This window comes from Vulpes vulpes, chromosome 16 (assembly GCF_048418805.1).
Source record: "Vulpes vulpes isolate BD-2025 chromosome 16, VulVul3, whole genome shotgun sequence".
NCBI lineage: Eukaryota > Metazoa > Chordata > Mammalia > Carnivora > Canidae > Vulpes > Vulpes vulpes.
The window spans coordinates 19,076,864-19,097,857 of NC_132795.1; the positions used below are offsets into that span (position 1 = coordinate 19,076,864).

The 20,994-nt window shown below is 38.9% G+C and overlaps 2 protein-coding genes across 6 annotated transcripts in view; both read right to left on the reverse strand.

The window, feature by feature from the left end:
• Positions 1 to 9,509, reverse strand: part of NBEAL1 (neurobeachin like 1) — a 180,684-nt gene extending 171,175 nt beyond the window's left edge. The window contains exons 1-2 of one of the 2 annotated variants that reach the window (XM_026002514.2): positions 9,277 to 9,509; positions 8,052 to 8,353 (exon numbers count right to left, since the gene is read on the reverse strand). In XM_026002514.2, the coding sequence (XP_025858299.2) occupies positions 8,052 to 8,102 (51 nt within the window). In that variant the 5' untranslated portion in view covers positions 8,103 to 8,353; positions 9,277 to 9,509. The remainder of the gene's footprint in view (positions 1 to 8,051; positions 8,354 to 9,276) is intronic. The other variant, XM_072741979.1, reaches the window with a different exon arrangement.
• Positions 8,153 to 20,994, reverse strand: part of CARF (calcium responsive transcription factor) — a 105,969-nt gene continuing 93,127 nt past the window's right edge. For 2 of the 4 annotated variants that reach the window (XM_072741996.1, XM_072742001.1), the window contains one exon: positions 8,153 to 8,353. The gene's annotated coding sequence lies outside the window, so the exon portion shown is untranslated. Of the gene's footprint in view, positions 8,354 to 18,292; positions 19,399 to 20,994 lie in introns of those variants that run through there. The other 2 variants (XM_072741991.1, XM_072741995.1) reach the window with 2 other exon arrangements.

Consider the following 20,994-nt stretch of genomic DNA (forward strand, 5'->3'; position numbering starts at 1 on the left):
TTGGATAAGACTTCTAGTGTTATTAAAATGGACATGAAGTAGATTTTGTATATGGGAGAGATATGAATAATTGTAACCAAAAAAATCAGACTGTGGTAGACTGGATTCTTGGCCCCAAATTTCACCCCCTCATAGTAAATTTGCCAAGTAATTTTGCAATAGGGAAAAGAAGCTGTAAAAAAGACAAAGGAACAGCGGTATGTCAGATACTGATCAAGGCTAGTGTTTCTGAAACATGTCTAAGAGCCCTGGGAGTTATTAGAAATATTTCTGGGTCCATAAGTTTCATATAAAAATGTATAGTTTGTACTCTCATTTGTATTAATTTTCAAATTAATTTAAGTATATCAAAGTTGACTACCTTAAAACTAGTACTCAATTTCTGTGGTCACATTTGCACTATCAATGATCATCAGTGACTGTTCAATTTGTGGAGCTGTATTTTTCTTTTTTAAAAAGATTTTATTTATTCATTCATGAAAGAAGCAGGCTCCCCACAGGAGCCCAATACAGGATTCAATCCCAGGATCACAGGATCCGAACCCGAGCCAAAGATAGACACTCAACCACTGATCTACCCAGGTGCCCCACAGAGCTGCATTTTTCAAATTACAGATGGAATCTTGAATTTTCAGACGTTCTAGAGCAGTATGGTATAGAGGTCAATAAAGGTTCCTTGGGATCCCTGGGTGGCGCAGCGGTTTGGCGCCTGCCTTTGGCCCAGGGCGCGATCCTGGAGACCCGGGATCGAATCCCACGTCGGGCTCCCGGTGCATGGAGCCTGCTTCTCCCTCTGCCTGTGTCTCTGCCCCTCTCTCTCTCTCTCTCTATCATAAATAAATTTTAAAAATAAATAAATAAAATAAATAAATAAATAAATAAAAAATAAAGGTTCCTTGGCCAGAGAAGTTACAAAAATCAAAAGTAAACATATTCAAACTTTAAGAACAGCAGTTTGGTAGTAATTTTAACCCTGCTAAATTTAATTTAAAAAATTAAAGTAGGGATCCCTGGGTGGCGCAGCGGTTTGGCGCCTGCCTTTGGCCCAGGGCGCGATCCTGGAGACCCGGGATCGAATCCCACATCGGGCTCCCGGTGCATGGAGCCTGCTTCTCCCTCTGCCTGTGTCTCTGCCTCTCTCTCTCTCTGTGACTATCAAAAATAAAAAATAAAAAAAATTAAAAATAAAATAAAATTAAAAAAACCATTTAAAAAAAAAATTAAAGTAGGGATTTGTCCTTTTTTTTTTTATTTTGTTTATTCATGAGAGACACACACAGACAGAGAGAGACAGACAGAAACACAGGCAGAGGGAGAAGCAGGTTCCACACAGGGAGCCTGATGTAGGACTCAATCCAGGGTCTCCAGGACCAGGCCCTGGGCTGAAGGCAGTAGTGCCAAACCGCTGAGCCACCTGGGCTGCCCAGATTTGTACTTTTAACATTTTTTTTCCTGTATTATTATTACTTTGGTAGGGCCACCAATAATCTCTTTTTAAAATATTTATTTACTAGAGAGTGTGCCCATGGCAGGGGTTGGTTTAGCGGCATGGGACAAGGAAGAGCAGCAGACCCCTCACTTATTTGCACAGAAACCCATATGGAGCTCGATCTCACAACCCTGAGATCAGTACCTGAGCCAAAACCAAATGTCCAACTGTGCCACCCAGGCACCCCACCAATAATCTCTTAATTATCAAATCCAACATATGCTTCATAGTGCTTTTCTTTATTGCTATACTGAATTTGACGGTACTGACTATTCTCTTTAAAAAAGCCATTGGGCAGCCTGGGTGGCTCAACAGTTTAGCACTGCCTTCAGCCCAGGGCCTGATCCTGGGTGGTCCCGGGTCGGGATGGAGTCCCTGGTCGGGCTCCCTACATGGATCCTCTTCTCCCTCTGCCTGTGTCTCTGCCTGTGTCTCTGCCTCTCTCTCTCTGTGTGTCTCTCATGAATAAATAAATAAAATCTTTTTAAAAATTAATTAAAAATAAATAAATAAATAAGCCCTCTACTTGAGACAACTACTCACTCCTGGTTGTCCCCCCATTCAAACTCCTTACAAACTCTTCTATCTTCCTCCTAAATGATAATGTTCTCCAGGACTCCCTAAGATCTTCTCTTCTTACTTTCATGTAACTCTTCAGTAATTGCCAATAAAACCTGAATCTGCCAATAAAAAACCTGAGAATTATTTTAGACTTATTTTTCACTCACACCCCTATCTACATATTCAAATGCTATCAATTCTACTTTCTACCAGGAAGTTCAAATTTTGTTATTCAAAAGATAAGAATTCATGCATCTTAACCCCTTTTTAGAGTGGTACATAAGCTCCTCAAATCAAATCAAAAAGGTAATATTCCTTTCCTAAGGGCTACTTTCATGTCTATTGATATAAGATACTTATTTCTTGTTTTCACATCTAACTTCGTAAAACAAACAGGTAACCACTGCTACTGAACTGCTAGCAATTTTTTTTGTTTTGCTTCAAGTCAAACATTACTTTCCTTATATACAAAGTCATTATTAAGCCACAGAAAATTAAGAGCCATTTTACACTCTGCACATACCAGAGACTTATTAAATGTAAGTTAATTATAAAGGCTAATGTATATTGAGGAGGAATATACATATTGAGGAATCTTAAAAGCTTCACTTAAAATTATAATTCTCTCATTGGAAGAGTTCATGTTCATTCCATTTTTTCCCGAATCTACATATAAAAAGAGGTACTTGCCTTTTTATCTGAATAAAACAACTCTAAATTCTATTTTCTTTATGAAGCAAAACTTTTATTCTGAAAAGGAAGTTTACTCTGAGCTCATTGCAAAACTATCTATTTCAGTCATATTCCAGATTTAGCAGGACAAAGGGCAACAGCAGGAAATGGAGCATCACCAAGATCCAAAACAAACTTGGTTTAGAGGAGGAAAAAAATATCCCGTATCATTATTAGAATAACTAAACACTATGACTGATAGAAAAATAAAAAGATTAAAAATTAAGCCATTGATGAGCTCTGCTTCATCACTAGATAAAAAGGTGAGAATATTGTTCTCTATTATATTAAATAAAGGCAAAATGGAAGTAATGCTACACTCCTGAGCTCATATATGAATTTTAAAACTACTAATAAAGATTACATTTTATATTTCTCACCCTTACAGTACATGTAAACACAATCAATTCATCTTTTCTACACAACTTTGAGAGATGCAAAAATAATCACTTTTTTCCCATTTCACAGATGAGAAAATTGTTAACATGAAGAAATTATGTGACCTGTTTTCAGGTCCTTCTTTAAGCTCAGAAGCAAAACTGGGACTAAATGTTGGCTCTCATTCTGTAGCTTCACAAAATTCTTTAGTGTACAATGAATAATTTTTTTAAAAAGCAAATGACAAAAATGAACCATAAATTTCAACCCACATTGCTGTATTTCATTTTTTTTTGTTCACTGCTATATTTCAAATGTCATGATACTTTTGAGTCACCTTGTATCTTTTTAGTGATTTCCTGCATTTGATACTTTCCACTACACAGAACAAAAATAACTTAATCTTATCTAAGAATTTGAGAGGTCCCGTTTCTTTTCTGCATATTCTAGTGATCAACTATAGCACTCTCAAAAGGCTAAATGTTAAACAGAAATATATCCTAATGCCTATCCAAGGGGACTTAAGAGAGGGACTTATGATACATATGTCTTGTTATTTGCAATAGATAAATTCCAAAAGGTTGTATAACAGACAAAAACTGTTCTGTCTCTCTTACCGTTAAGTACACTATGTAAAAAAATGTCAAAGGATAATGTGGTGCCTACTACGGATAATATGAACTAAAATCTTTAGATATCCAAAAGCAAATCAATTTGCCTTTAATACTAAGAAAAATATGCTCAGACAAGAAATAGTTAACTATACTAAAATCCAGATACATGATTAAACCTGTTCAAATTAATGTTTAACTTATAAGAGCTATATGAAATGCACTGTTAATGAAATCCTTGACCCTGGGTGGGTATGGCCGTTTGGAGAAAAGATCAGACTACATAATCAATCTAGTGAAATTATCTATAGAAAGCAGGAATGCTAGGTTTTCAGAAATCATACTGTCTATATTATGTGATAATAACATGATGTTAACAAATAACCTACTAGGAAGATGCATGTTTCTAACAATGCAATTAAACTCTATTCCTAGAAGAAAAAAGTGAAAAATTAGACCTGAAAAGTTTGGTTAAAACAACTGCCAAGTCTTTTACCCAAATTCTTTTCAAATATCAAGTTTAATATGTAGGACGCCATCTGCTAAAAACTGATACCAGTAAACTTTTTAAATTGTACATGAAAGACTTTAAACACTAGCATTTAGGCTTACAACTGAACCTAGGTTAAAAGAAAACATATTTATATATTCTCTTCTCTTTTGCCTAAACAGTATTACCCAAGGATTATTTCTGATATTGCCCTCAAGACCTACTAAACTTTTATAATTATCAATGGCAACTTTTAAAACATCACATTACGTAGAAACACTAGGATAATACCTTAATATTGATCTATGGCTAATACACTGTGGAATGCCTCTGCCAGTTAGCACTGTGGCAAATATGGAGAATGTCCTAACCTTACCATTCTGAAGCAGACTTTCAAAAATCTTCAAAGTCATCTTTAATCAGGTATGTAAACAAAGTTTGGTATGGATAGCAGGCCAACAAGGGCAGCAAAATGGTAGACAATATTTAAATTTTAATCATTAAAGATGTACTTGATACTTAAGAAAAATAACTGATCACCTTGGGAGGATGCTAGTAACTCAAGTCATCATTCTAAAAACAAAGAGAAAGAATCAAATATTTATCCTGCCTGCCTTCCCTTTAAAGACTCTCAAACAATAGATATAGGGACACTTCTCTATATACATTCTGCTAATAAAGAAATAATAGAATTGGAACATCACAGTTTTGCAAACTCCTAATGAAATAAACAATACACATAAGTAAAACTCACTGATAGTGGAAACACTTATTCTAGGCTTCCCCCACCAAACAGAACATGAATTAACCAAGTCTCTAGATCTGCCAGTTTGCAGACACCAGGAGACAAAAACAATTAAAATCAAGTAATGAAATCAGCAAAACCCAGAATGAGGAAAACTCTAATATCAAAACCTGGTTTCTTCAACAAATAATCAGAAGGAGTAAAAAGTATTGTGGGGGAGAACCTATAGATTAAAAGATTTAACAGAAATTTTCAACAAAATATGTGTATACTTTGTTTAAATATTGAGTCAAACAGCAGGAAAATAAGAATATTTATACTATCAGAAAAGTTTGAGCACTGACCAGATATTTGATGGCTTGAAGAATTATATTTTGATTATCAGGTTTTTAAGAAGAGTTTCATAGATATACTTTTAAATACTTATTAGATAAGATGATGTCTGGATTTGCTTTAAAATATTTCATGGGTAATGGAGGATTATAGATGATATGAATTGATAGTTACTGAAGCAGAGTGACAGATACAAAAGAGTTCCCTGTATTATCTTCTCTATGCCTACTTGAAATTTTTCATAAGGAAAAACTTAACAAAGACAATGAGCTAAAAAAATCTATATGACAATCCAGAAGTATAAGGACAAAATAAATGCATGTCCTTCTGAAGTCAAAACAAATGAAAATGTTAATGGTGAATTAAAACAAGCATTCTCCCTATACACACAGACCAAATGAAAAAATGTGAGCGCCAAAGAGGTAAATCTTGCTCAAGGTCACAAAATAAAACAGGAGCAAAGCCAAAACTAACTTCACAGTTACAAGCCCACAAAAGGTCTAAATTGGAGCTAAGTTAAAAGAAGATCTGTGCAGTCTTGAAGTAGTCTGAAGACTCATTAAAGGTGTTAAGTAAAGGTCTAAAAAGTCAGGTGAAAGAGGCAGGTGGTTTGAAAGCAATATGCTAAAATGAGAGCAATAAGGCTGGACAGTGTAAAGAACAACTGGCTATCTGGTAATCATTCTCACGGGGAGCAGAAGTGTTAAATATATGATGTATATTTGGAAACTACTTGAATTGTCTAGCTTACACATTATCTAGCTTACAAGCTTACCCATGAACTGATGAAACATAAATCATTATTTTAATAACAATTTTTGAAAATAGTCAAAAAATTTTAAATCTTAAGTGCACAACTGATTTAAATCTTAAACATAAAAATGGGATTTATACAAAAAACCTTATTTTTTTTTAAATATTTTATTTATTTATTCATGAGAGACACAGAGAGAGAGAGAGGCAGAGACACAGGGAGAGGGAGAAGCAGGCTCCATGCAGGAAGCCTGACATGGGACTCAATCCCGGGTCTCCAGGATCCTGCCCTGGACCGAAGGTGCTGCTAAACTGCTGAGCCACCAGGGCTGCCCTATCCAAAAAATTTTAAAAGGAGGGGTTTATCTTCCTGTCCAAAATTAGGCTTTAAAATTTGACCGTGAAGGGTCTTCGTTATTTACTTAAACATCTTTATAAAAGAGTAAGGATTCATATTTATAATAAAGGTCATCAAGAATAAAATTCTGGGTATGCCAACAAACTATACTATCTTTTCTTTTTAAAGATTTTTAAGTAACCCCTACACCCAATGTGGAGCTCAAACTCACAAGCCCATGATCACGAGTTGCATGCTCTACCAACTGACCCAGCCAAGTGCCCTTATACCATCTTTTCAATAAGCACAATGACAAAACAAGAGCTCTACCTACAAAGCAGAATTAAGATCTAACCCCATTTATCTTTTGTCATCCTGAAAATGTAAAACCTCCTAAGCTTAATGAATTTTTAAATAAATCATTTTTAAACAATCAACATTCATACTAAAATGCATTTTAATTTCTGGCTGACATGTATGTTAGTGACTATTTTCAAAAGTGCTGAATTAGATTCCTTTTTTATTAGAAGAATGGTCTATTTTTAAAAAGACATTTCTGGCATTAAATTACACAAGACTAAAAAGCTATTTTAAAAATCCACTATCAAACATTTCAAAGTAAATGTCCTTCAGTAACTAAGAAATACCAAACCAGGAAGTCAAAGAAAATTCCACTGTGACCTCTAAAATTTAGTATTAGAGATAACTGAGATCACTTGTTAAAGAGTAACTTGTTTTTTAAAAAGCTGAATAAAAAAGGAGCCTGAAGGGATAATGCAGAAATAAAAGCTGAGACTTGAGAACTTCACCACAGAGCTAAAGAAACTCAAGTAGTAAATTAGAGATGTTTCCTGACCCTTGCCAATATCTTTCAAGTGGTTAATGTAGCTCTTTTCTTGAAAAACATGTTTTCAAATAGTATCCTTCTCTTCCAATAACCTAAAATCAAAGCTAACATGTAAAAATTCAAAGACAAAAAATTCTCTTGTATAAAATAAAAATTAAGGAGTCATTATGGATAAAAGCATGGATTTAACAACTCAGGTGGTTCTACTTCTCAATAGCCCCTTTAACTTCTGCATCAATTTTCTGGTCAGTAAAAGGGGATAATTACAATACCCATCTCACAGGACTATTGTGAGGATCAAACGATCCAATATTCATCAAGTGCTATCATCACAATAAGTTTATAACCACCTCAAGTCAGTAACATTTTTACATAATCAATAATCTTTTTTAAGCCAATTAAGAGATTATACAAAAAATGTTAAGGCTCCTCTCATAAAAATATCCCTATCCTACCCCTATTTGTGGGGGGAAAAGAAAAGCAGGAAAAGAAGTATTTTATTTTTCTCCTAAGGTCATTAACTCTGGGGGATATAATTTGGGGATCCCTTCAGAAAATTATCAAATAAAACCATACCTACATGTTTTAAAAGTGTGTCAGTATTGTGCTGTGTTCAAACCCAGGAAAAGTGGAAGACCGAAAAGTCCATGTTTCTAAATTTCGGGTCATTACTATGAATAAAAATCTGCTAGTATCCGGTAAATAAAATAAGGCCGGTCACAAAATCTTATAACAAAGTATTTCAAAACTTAGAAATAAAAAGGAAAACAATTACCTTTGTACAATAAAGCATCCAAAGTTCAAAGAGCCTCTCTCTGGATGCCATTCTGGCTTTCACTCTGGCACTTTAATTTTTTCCTCAAGGAAAAAAAAAAATTTATGTTCAAGACCACAGCATGTTCATTTTATTTTCCAAGTTTTTCTGCCGTTACAGTAAAGCCCAAAGCAGCAGGGAAAACGTAAAGAAGTGAAACAAACGGGACTGTCTTCTGGTGAATAAAATTCAGTTCAACCAAGTCACTCCAACTTCTCCTCATCGGTGGTAGGTGGTTGGGTGGGGGAGAGGATTAATCAAATCTGTGAGAGAAAAAAAAAAAATACGCAAAGGTTTGGTAGGAACAGAGGCCGTCTTGAAAAAATAATAATAATAATTGTAGATTTATCTGAACTATAGATTTATCTACTTCACTTCCTGCAAACAACCGGCTACGCTTTTATGGGGATTGATTTTCCAGAGCGCAGTGCCTCACGCAGGCGTCGCAGCCAACACAGTACCTCACACCAATCAATACAGTCAGAATCCTCTAGGGCGGACCCTGAAAGAGGACTACTCGGGACCACAAATTCGCCCCAGGGCCACTCATATTTTTTTTCTTTTTTCCACTCATATTTCTTTTTTTTTTTTTTGAGACCACTCATATTTCTTATAAAGAAACCCGCACGTACTAGTGCTGTATTTTCAAGACAAAGGACACCCCCCGCCCCGCCCTTAGGATTTTCTAAGTCAGCTTCTTAAAAACTTGGGAATGTGTGTCGCTGAGTGGGGCAGGGCAGGGCGTGGGGAGAAGGGCGAGGAATTCCTGGTTTGTTTATTTTAACGAGACTCGGAGAGCGAAAGTGGACCGGCCCACCTGGCCTCCCCGCCTCCCCAGCCAGGACCGAGCGCCGGGGACGCACCCTCCCGCGCGGGGCAGGCACCCCCGAGAGAGCCTCCAAGTGTTTTCAGGGGATCTTTAAATGTCCTCCTCGCAGCCCACACAAACCCAAACAGAGGCAAAATCCTTAAGGTGTGTGCCAAGCTGCCAAGAGAAGCTCTGGAAATGGGGCGACCCGAGCTCGGCATCCTCCGAGCCCGGCCGACCGCCCTGGGGCACACCCGGGTCGCGCTCGCCGCCCTCACGGCCGCCCCCAGACGCCACGGCGCGCCCCCCGCCGCGCGCTCAGGGCCCTCCCGCGGCCGCCACGCGGCCCCCTTCTCCCCCGCGACCCGCACCCCTCACCGCGCTCAGGCTGGGGGCCGCGCCGACGCCGTCAGGCCGCCGTCTGACTGACTGCCCTCGCCCCCTTCCCCAGCCGAAGCCCCGTGTCACCTCGCTGGAGGGGAGGCGGGCGGCAGAGAGAGGGAGGCGGGGCGGCGGCGGCGCGAGGCGGGGAGCGAGAGCCCGGAGAAGCCAAGGGCGGGCGGGGCAGGTCTCGGCTAATCACTCCGGCCTCTGGGGATTTACTCGGCCCCGGGGCAGGAGCTGCTCATTGGTCGCGCGGTTTGGGAGGGGGCGGGGTCACTTCAAGTCCCGCCCCGGCATTCCTGCGCAGTCGCAGTCTCCCGGACTCCCGAAGCTTCGGGGACTGGCGCCGGCTGGGGCGTTCCGGCGGGTCGTCCCCGTGCGGGCCCTGCGGGAGGACCGACGTGCTGACGTTCCTGCCCCGCCGCTACTGAGGACGGACGGAGGTAGCGCTGGGCTGACGGCGTCATTTCCGGGACTCATCTGAGGGCGGGGAATCCTGGAGTGATAACTAACGGGGATTTTGTCCTGATTCCTTGTAAAAAGGGGGTTGGTCTTGGGAGTGAATATATATATATATATACACATATATGAATGTGAAAACAAAAAAAACCAAAGCCCCTTTCCCCCATCGCGTTTGTGCCTCCCACTCTCGCGGCCGCCAAATGCCCAATCCAAAGGGATTCCTTTGACAACCCTAAAGGCTTGAAACGGTTTTTGCCTTTTCAGGAAAAGAAAAAAAGCAAAGGCTGCATTTACCAGATTTACACGACTTTCAGGCGACGTTTGTCGAAACGGGATGGGAAGACGCACAACCAGCTTTAACACCCCTAAACATCTATCAAACTTTTGTTATTTTGAGAGATGCCAACCATATATATACAAAGGTAAACTAGTGCAATAAACCCCACATATCCTCGCCCGTCTTCGACCATTACCAACTAATGTCCCGTCTTGTTTCATCTATACAAGCTTGAAAGACTAAACAGCCGGAGTAAACATTCTAGGTTTTGCAGACTGTTTTTGCTCGGTGTGTATTTAACAATTAGTATTAAAGAGTAATATTTAGTGACATTTGGAGAAAAGGTAAAAGTCAAGTTGTAGTGTTGTAATAAAGTTTGTTGCAACACAGCCATGCCCATTCATTTTCTCCTGTTATACACTAGCAGCACTCACTCTTTTTTTTTTTTTTTTTAAGATTTTATTTATTTATTCATGAGAGACACACACAGAGAGAGAGAGAGGAGGCAGAGACACAGGCAGAGGGAGAAGCAGGCTCCATGCAGGGAGCCCGACGTGGGACTCGATCCCCGGTCTCCAGGATCAGGCCCTGGGCTGAAGGCGGCGCTAACCACGGAGCCACCCAGGCTGCCCCATCACTGTCCCTCTCAGGCGAATTACCACTAAATCTTTTCTAGATTGTAAAGGCGATCCAGTTTGTCTCTCTGCACTCTCTCCACCCATGGATTATTCTCAACACAGCACAGTGATCCTTTAACACAGAAATAAAATGTCCCACCTCTGCTAAAAAACTCTCCAGTAGATTCCCATGCCACACTTAAAACAGCAGGACCTGTGTTTTCCTCCCACACTTATGTCTCTTTAACTTCTCACAACTAGGGACGCCTGGGTGGCTCAGTGGTTGAGCATCTGCCTTCAGCTCAGGGCATGATCCTGGGGATCTGGGATCGAGTCCCACATCGGGCTCCTTGCAGGAAGCCTGCTTCTCCCTGCCTCTTTCTCTCTGTGTCTCTCACAAATAAATAAAATCTTTAAAACAAAACAAAACAAAAAAACTTCTCACAACTATTCTGGTCTTGCCTTATTTCACTCCAGACCAATGGCTTCCTTGCTGCTTCTAAAATTCACAAAGCATACTCCCATTTTCAGTAATTTTATATAAGCTGTCCCTCCTCCTGGAATGCTCCTTCTGCACATGTCCACACACAGTCTTCCAAGCCTCTGCTGAAGAATCACCTTTTCCGTTAGTATAGTCTGAATGTGTCCTTCCAAAATCCATATGTTGACATCTTAACACCCACGGTGATGGTATTAGGAGGTAGGGCCTTTGAAAATAGATCATGAGGAAGGAGCCCTTTTGAATGGCAATAGTATTCTTAGGAAATTGATCTCAGAGAGCTCATTAGCCCATTCCACTATGTGAAAATACAAGAAGTCTGGGACCTGGAAGATGGCATTCATATAATCACCCATCTTGGACTTTTAGGCTATAAAACTGTAAAAAAAAAAAAAATTGTTTGTAATCTACAAGTCTCTGGTATTTTGTTACAGCAGCCCAGACATTCTAAGACATCAGTAAAGCCTTCCTTCACCCTCTTTTAGAAAATAGCATCCCTTTTTCTTCCCTACTCTATTTTTCACTCCAGCACTTATCAGCTAACATATAATTTGTCTATTGTGAATTCCCTCTATTAAAATGTAAGCACTATTAAAACAGGGACTTTATTCACTGGTATATACTTTCAAGTCCTTGAACAGTGTCTCATACACAACAGGTGCCCAATAAATATTTGCAGACTGTTTTACTATAAGTCTGTGTATTATTAAACATCCCTTCTTGAGAGATCCCTGGGTGGCTCAGTGGTTTGACACCTGCCTTTGGCCCAGGGTGTGATCCTGGAGACCTGGGATGGAGTCCCATGTCGGGCTCCCTGCATGGAGCCTGCTTCTCCCTCTGCCTGTGTCTCTGCCTCTCCCTGTATCTCTCATGAATGAATAAATAAAATCTTAAAAAAAAAAATCCCTTCTTGAATTTGTCAAATTCTGCTGCATTTAGATGGCATCTAGTTATCAGCTAGGTGCCAATAGTCTTCCATGGCTGAGATTTCTGATAGCTCCCTGGAGTGGGAATAAGCTTTGGTTTTAGGAGTAGGCCCTGGGGACCCCTGGGTGTCTCAGTGGTTTAGCACGTCCTGGGCCAAAGGCAGCACTAAACCGCTGAGCCACCTGGGCTTCCCCCATCACCTATTAAACTTAACGACGCCACCCCACTTGCCCTCTGGTAACCATCAGTTTGTGCTCTATAAGTATCTGTTCGGGCACCTGGGGGGCTCAGTTGGCTCAGGCTCTTGGTTTGGGCTCAGATCATGATCTCAGGGTTGTGAGATGGAGCTCCACTGAGCATGCAGTCTGCTTAAGATCCACTCTCTCTGCTCCTCCCTGCCCCCCTCGCATGCACATGCACACTCTCTCGAATAAATTAATTTTTAAAAGTCTATTTCTTGGTTTGTCTCTTTTTCCCTTTGCTCATTTGTTTCTTAAATTCCACATATGATTGACATCATATTTGTCTTTCTCTGACTTATTTGGCTTACCATTATACTCTCTAGCTCCATCCATGTTGTTGCAAATGGCAAGATTACAGTATTTTTTATGGCTGAATAATATTCATATATATATTCATATCTTCTTTATAGATTCATCAACTGATTGCCCTTCGGCTGTTTCCATAATTTGGCTACTGTAGATAATGCTGCTATAAATATATGGTGCATGTATCACTTTAAATTGGTATTTTTGTATTCTTTGGATAAATACTAAGTAGTGCAATCACTGAATTGTAAAGTGGTTCTATTTTTTTAACTTTTTGTGAAACCTCCATCTTATCTTCTACAGTAGCTGCACCAGTTTGCATTCCCACCAACAGTGCACAAGCATTCCTTTTTCTACATATCCTTACCAACACCTGTTGTTTCTTATGTTGTCAGTTTTAGCCATTCTGACAGGTGTGAGGTGATAGCACATTGTACTTTTGATTTGCATTTTCCTGATGATGAGTGATGTTAAGCATCTCTTTATGTGTCTGCTGGCCATGTTTTCTATGGAGAAATGTCTGTTCATAACTTCTACCCATTTTTAATTGGATTATTTTTTGGGGGTTATTGAGTTGTAGAAGTTCTTTGTGACCTTTTATCAGATGTCATCTTCTCCCATTCAGTAGGTCATCTTTTAGTTTTTTTTTTTATTATTTCTTCTGATGTGCAGAAGCTTTTTATTTTGAAATAGTCCCAATAATTTATTTTTGCTTGTGTTTCTCTTGCCTCAGGACACATATCTAGAAAAAAGGTGCTATGGCAGAAGTCAAAGTGGTTATTACCTGTGTTCTTTTCTGGGATTTTTATGGTTTCAAGCCTCACATTTAAGTCTTTAATCCATTTTGGGTTTATTTTCATGTATAGGGTTAAAAATGGTCTTATTGCTTTCTTTTGCATGTAGTTGTCCAGTTTTCCCAACACTCTTGAAGAAATTGCCCTTTCCTCATTGGATATCCTTTCCTGCTTTGTCAAAAATGAATTGACCATACGGTTGTGCGTTTATTTCTGGGTTTGCTATTCTGTTCCATCAATCTGTGTGTCTATTTTTGTGCCAGTACCATGCTGTTTTGATTACTACTGCTTTGTAATATAACTTGAAGTCTGGAATTGTGATGCCTCCAGCTTTGCTTTTCTTTTTCAAGATTGCTTTGGCAATTTCTTTCATCAGTGTTTTATAGTTTTTAGAGTACAGGCCTTTTACCCTTTTGGTTAGGCTTATTCCTAGGTATCTTATTATTTTTGGTGCAATTGTAAATGGGTTGTTTTCTTAATTTCTCTTTCTCCTTCATTATTGGTGTATAGAAATGCAACAGATTTCTATACGTTGATTTTCTATCTTGCAATTTTACTGAATTCATTTATCAGTTCTAGTATTCTTATGGTGGAGTCTTTTGGGTTTTCTATATATATAGTATCATGCCATCTGCAAATAGTGACTGTTTTACTTCTTCCTTAATGATGTGGATGCCTTTTACTTCTTTCTGTTGTCTGATGGCTGTAACTAGAACTTCAAGTACTATGTTCAATAAAAGTGATGAGAATGGACACGGTTGTCTTGTTCTTGACCCAAGGGGAAAGGCTCCCAGTTTTCCCTTTAATTTCTATTCTTTTAAATTTGTGAAGGTGTGTTTTATAGCTCAGAATGGAGTCTATCTTGGTGAATTTTCCATGTAAACTTAAGAAGAATATATATTCTGCTGTTGTTGTGTGAAGCAGCTAATAGATGTCAACTATATTCAATATGATTGATAGTGATGTTGAGTTCTACTGAGACAGCCAGGCACCCCAAGAATTTTTATATTCTGTTGGATAATTGGCCTCTTTACCATTATGTAATGCCCCTCTTTATCCCTGATAAATTTTGTGCTCTGGGTCTGCTCTGAGGTTAATATAGTTATTCCTGCTTTCTTTTAATTAGTGTTAGGATGCTTTTTCTTTCTCTGCCCATTTATCTATATGTGTCTTTATATTCAAAGTTGGTTGCTTGTAGACAACCTATAGTTGAGTCTTATTTTTTAGTCCACTTCGACAATCTGTCTTTTAAATAGTGTATTTAGGAACACCTGGATGGCTCAGTTAGTTAAGTCTTCAGTTCACGTCATGATCTCAGGGTCCTGGGATTGAGCCCCACATCAGGCTCCCTATTCAGTGGGGAGTCTGCTTTTCCCTCTCCCTCTGCCTGCAGCTCCCCCTGTGCTCTCTCTTTCAAACGAATAGATAAGATCTTTAAAAAAATAGTGTATTTAGACCATTGATATTTAAAATAACTATTGATATATGTGTGCTAATACATACCATATTTGTACCGGTTTTTATTTGTTGCCATTATTCTTTATTCCTATTTTTTCTTCCACTTTTTCCTCCTTTTATTTTTTTTTAAGACTTTATTTATTCATGAAAGAGAGACAGAGAGAGAGAGAGAGAGGCAGAGACACAGGCAGAGGGAGAAGCAGGCTCCATGCAGGGAGCCCAACATGGGAAGGCGATCCCAGGTTTCCAGGATCAAGCCCCCTGGGCTGAAGGCGGTGCTAAACCGCTGAGCCACCTGGGCTGCCCTCCTTTTATGGTTTAATTGAACATTCTATATAATATCATTTACTCTTCTCTCTTTGCTCTTTTGTTAGTGGTTGCCTAGAATTTGCAATATACATTTACAAGTAATCCAAATCCACTTTTAAATAACCCTAGACTACTTCACAGGCATAGCAAGAGCCTTATAATAACAAAATATTTCCTAATTCCTCCTTCCATCCCTTGTGTCATTGCTGCCATTTCACTTATACATAAGCAGGCATATGCATATATACATAAATACACATACTTGAATGTATTGTGGCTATTGCTTTAAGCAATTGTTAGAACATTTAAAAAGAAGCATAATAAAAGGTCTTATTTTACTTTCACTTATTCTTTCTCTAATGTTCTTCTTTTCTTTATGTAGATTGGAGTTGCTGACCTATATCATTTTTCTTCTCTCTGAAGAACAATTTTTTTTTTAGAGAGGGAGTGCTGGGGGGATGCAGAGGGAATGGGGGGACCTTAAGCAGGCTCCATACCCAGCATGGAACCCAACATGGGGCTCAATCTAATGACCCTGAGATCGTGAGATCGTGATCTGAGCCAAAATCAAGAGTTGGACACTAAACGGACTGAGCCACCCAGGTACCCCTCTGAAAAACTTTACCATTTCTTGTAAGGCAAGAATTTCCCTTAATTTACTTTATTTATTTATGTATTTATTTTGATTAAGAAAGTCTTTATTCACCCCCATTCACTTTTGAAGGGTAATTTCACAGGGTACAGAATTCTAGGTTGGTGTTTTTTGCCTCAGTATTTTAAATATTTCACTCCACTCTCTATTTGCTTGCATGGTTTCTGAAAAGAAAGCAAACGTAATTTTTATCTTTATATTTTCTACAAACAGGTATTTTTGGGACGCCTGGGTGGCTCAGCAGTTGAGCATCTGCCTTTGGTTCAGGGCATGATCCTGGAGTCACAGAATCCAGTCCCACATTAGGCTTCCTGCAAGAAGCCTGCTTCTCCCTCTGCCTATGTCTCTGCCTCTCTCTCTCTCTCTCTCTGTCTCTCATGAATAAATAAATAAAATCTTTTTTAAAAATTAAATTAATAGGGGGGGATCTCTGGGTGGTGCAGTGGTTTGGCGCCTGCCTTTGGCCCAGGGCGCGATCCTGGAGACCCAGGATCGAGTCCCACGTCAGGCTCCCTGCATGGAGCCTGCTTCTCCCTCTGCCTGTGTCTCTGCCTCTCTCTCTCTCTCTGTGTGACTATCATAAATAAATAAAAAATTTAAAAAATATTAAAAATTAAATTAATAGGTATTTTTCCCCCTCTGGCTTTTTTCAAGATTTTTCTCTGTCTTTGATATTCTAATATTTGAATATGATATGCCTAGGTATAGCATTTTTTGGCATTTATCCTGCTTGGTGTTCTCTCAGATTCCTGGATCTGTTATGTAGAGTCTGTCCTTACTTTGGGGAAATTCTCGGTTTTTATTTCTTCAAATATTTTTTCTGTTCCTTTTTCCCCTCTAGCGTGCCTAATACACACATTACACTTTTTGTAGTTGTCCCACAGTTCTTGGCTATTCTGTTCTGATTTTTCAGGGTTTTTCTGTTTGTGATTATATTTTGGAAGTTTCTATTAACATATCCTCAAGCTCAAAGGGTGTTTCTCAGCCATGTTTAGTCTACTAATAAAAGTCAATCTTCATTTCTGTTTTAGCGCTTTTGATATGAAGCATTTCTTTTTGAATCTGAGCAGAACCCTGGGATCATGACCTGAGCTGAAGGCAGACGCTTAACCAACTGAGCCACCCAGGCACCCCAAGAGATGGAAATTCTAAGATTCAAAAAGAAATGCTGCAAATCAAAAGCACTATAACAGAAATGAAGAGCTCAAATTTTCATCTCTGTTTACACTATCCATCTCTTCTTGCATGCTGTTTACTTTACTGCATCTATTAGCATATTAATCATAATTGTTTTAAATTCCTTGTATGGTAATTCCCAACATCCCTCCCATATGAGTCTGGTTCTGATGCTTGCTCTATCTCTTCAAACTAACACAGTTTCTGCCTTTTAGTATGCCTTGTCAGTTTTTGATAACCAGACATGATGTTGCAAGGTAAAAGGAACTACAATAAATAGGCCTTCGGTAGTGAGATGGTAAGATATTAGGGTAAGGGAAACTGCCTATAATCCTATGATTAGGTCTCAATTTTTTAGTAAGCCTGTAGCTGTGAACTCTAAACCTCCGGAGTGTTTCTCAGCTTTTACCCCACCTAAGTGGGAAAGGATGGCTGGAGTTGGGTATTTCTCTGACTCCTCATCAGTCATCCTCTGGTAAAATAGTTTCTCTTGATGTCAGACCTTGTTAAAAAGAACAGAATGCTCTGGTTATTCGAAAATAGTTCCTTTCCCTCTTCCCCTACCAGAAGCATGAGGGGATTTTTCTCCAATATTTACTATAAGAACTTGGTCGAGCTCCTTGAAATAAAACTCCCAAAAGTGTGCCCCCCAACGTGAGTGGGACTCTCTAGAGTTTTTAACTCTCAGACTTGTCCAGTTTGAGCCTATAGCAATCCATCAATTATAGTTTAGGTTTTCTCATCACAATAGCGAGGAATTTCCTCAGGATTTCTGCTCTGATAAGTTGTAACTCTCGTGTTCAATTTCTGTCTCTTCAATTTTGGGGGTACTGTTTTGCCCTGTGACTTCACATCTCTGATGGAGCTAAGTAAGATTGTTGAGTTTTCAGTTTGTTTGGCTTTTTACTTGGTGTTAGGATGGAGTGATGACTTTCAAGATCTTTACATGCTGGGCAGCCCAGATGACTCAGCGGTTTAGCGCCACCTTCGGCCCAGGGCATGACCCTGGAGACCCAGGATCGAGTCCCATATCGGGCTCCCTGCATGGAGCCTGCTTCTCCCTCTGCCTGTGTCTCTGCTTCTCTCTCTGTATCTCTCATGAATAAATAAATAAAATCTTTTAAAAAGATCTTTACATGTTGAACTAGAAACTGGAAGTCTTGTCCATACCTTTTCAGTAGGTGCCCATAAAGCTATCTAAGCTTCAGTGTTCAGACATGCTAATACAAATACTCTGATTATGATTGTATTAACTGGAATATGGGTTATTCCAAAATTCCTTAGCTACCCATTTACAAGTTACTATTCTTTTATTAATGTACATTACTTTATGTATTCTCTTTCAGAATCACAAGACTAGGGGTCCCTGGCTGGCTCAGTTGGCAGAGCATGTGGCTCTTGATCTCAGGGTCATGAGTTTTTTGGGTTTTATTTTTTTAAGATTGTATTTATTTGAGAGCGAAAGAGTAGGAGGAGGAGCAAAGGGAGAAGGACAGGCAAACTCTGCCGAGCATGGAGCCTGACTCAGGGCTTGATCTCAGGACCCTAAGATCACACTCTGATCCCAAACCAAGAGTTGGATGCTCAACTGACTGAGCCACTCAGGCACCCCTCAGGGTCGTGAATTGAGCCCCACATGTGGCACAAAGTTTACTTAAAATAAAATTTTTAAAAATTAGAATCACAAAACTAGAAAACTGCGAGTTACCTTAGAGATTTTTGCAATGATGGAAATGTTCCACATCTAATGGAAATGTTCTGCATCTGTTCACTGCAGTAGGCATTAGCCACACATCACTGAACAACTGCAGTGTGACTTGTGCAACAGAGAAATTTTTAGTTCTATATAATTTTAAGTTAAATAGACATATGTGACTGATGACTACCCTACTGGACAGTGCAGGTCTAGAGCTAATTTACATTGTAGGAAACAGAGGATAGAGAAATAAGTTAAATGACTTGTCCTGCAATGCACCATTTGTGCAGGAACTAGAACTCCTTAATTTAGGCTTTTTTGGCTATACTGTGTTGCCTTTTCATAGTCCATAGGACGATGAGTTTAAAGCAGACTTTCTCAAACTCAGCACTACTGACATTTTGGACTGGACTAATTATCCTGTTCATTGCAGACTTCAATAGTATCTTCAAGGTACACCAACCAAAACTATCTCCAGACAAAGCCATATATCCTGGGGGCAAAGCTGAAGGCAAAATCATCCCCAGTTGAGAACCTCAGGTGCCCAGGATTTCCTAGTCACATAAGGTGTCCTTCAGAGGGTGCCGGGATGGCTTAGTCACTTAAGCATCTGCTCTTGATTTCCACTCAGGTCAGGGTCTCAGGGTTGGGTATACACCTTTCTGACAAGCTCATTAGCACTCAGGACTGAAGAGGTAGATCTGAAACATAAGATAGGGAAAGGAATATAAATAGAACAAAATAGAATTCTTAAAGGGGTGGGGACATTCAGTGGAGAGATGTGCAGAGAGATACCACCAAATGATTACTACAGTTAAGGAGGAAAGTGGTACCTGAGTTAGACCTTAAAAGAATGTCAGAATTTGAGTGCCCAGGCATAAAGGAAAGAATTCTGAAAAAAGAATGCTACTACCAAGGAAATTCTCCTCTGAATTTTGGAGAGACCATGATTTACTTGAGCTGTCTAGCTAGGGTGGAAGAAGGAGATGGGATTAGGAACATAAAGGTTGCAACTAATTCTTAGTATGTCCTGAATGCTGGCTCAATGATTTCTATTTCATTCTGTATAAAATGAGAGTCTTAAAGCAAGGCCCTGACAAGGTTAAAATTATATTTGTTGTCCTAGACCTTGTGATATCTTTCCCAAGGCAACATGTAATCCTACACTCTTCCCAATACACAGAATACAGTTATTAAAATTCAGTTGAAACATGAAAGAAAACCACTTCACTTTCATGTATAATAAACTTACTATGGTGGCTGGGAAGTTAATTAAAAGTTAAGACTTACACAGTGTACAATAGAGAAAAAAAAACCTTTAATCAAGAAGAAAAAAGAAATTGCAGGAAATTTTACTTATAAATTACCATTTTCTAAATTATTTCTTTTTTCTTAAATGTGAAGAAAATTTCGAGACGGGAGAGATTTCTTTTTCTAAGAAAGCAGCTTTCTTGAAATCCAATTGCTCTAATTCAAATTTGAGTTAATATCTGATACCTCTTTACTTATTAAGTATCAAGTATTATTTCTTTCTTACAGCAATACAATACTGTAAGAATTAAGAAAATGAGGGGCACCTGACTGACTCATTCAGTGGAGCATGTGACTCATGATCTTGGAGTTGTTAAGTTTGAGCCCTGCTTTGAATATAGAGATTAATTAAAAATAAAATCTTAAAAAAAAAACTCTGTAATCTCTACCCCATGTATGTGGGTACAACTGCACATCTCAATTGCTTTTTTCCCTACATTCTTCACAGGAAAAGTAAAGAATATGTTGTATTTCTGACATTAATCTAGTAGCATTTTTAGGAACTGCATCTGGCATTGGTTTTCAGTTTTTTGGATAATTCATTTGATTTGTATATTCATTAGATTTACTGGCTTTTATTTTTTCTGTTTGAGTAATAAAGTAAATTAATAATTATCAGCTTATTTGGAATTAAGATTATGAGATGTAGCATGTCAGAGGTAAAGACCCATGACTTACAGGGCTTTCATTTTACATTTTACAACAAACCTTTAATAGTAATCAAAAAGGGGGCAGCCCCAGTGGCTCAGCAGTTTAGCACCACCTTCGGCCCAGGGCATTATCCTGGAGTCTCAGGATGGAGTCCCACGTCAGGCTCCCCTGCATGGAGCCTGCTTCTCCCTCTGCCTGTGTCACTTCCTCTCTCTCTCTCTCTCTCTCTCTGTCTCTCATGAATAAATAAATAAAATCTTTTTTTTTAAGTAATCAAAAAGGTAACCCTTAAAAAAAAATCTGAAATCAGGTAGTTCCTACTTAAATTGACACTG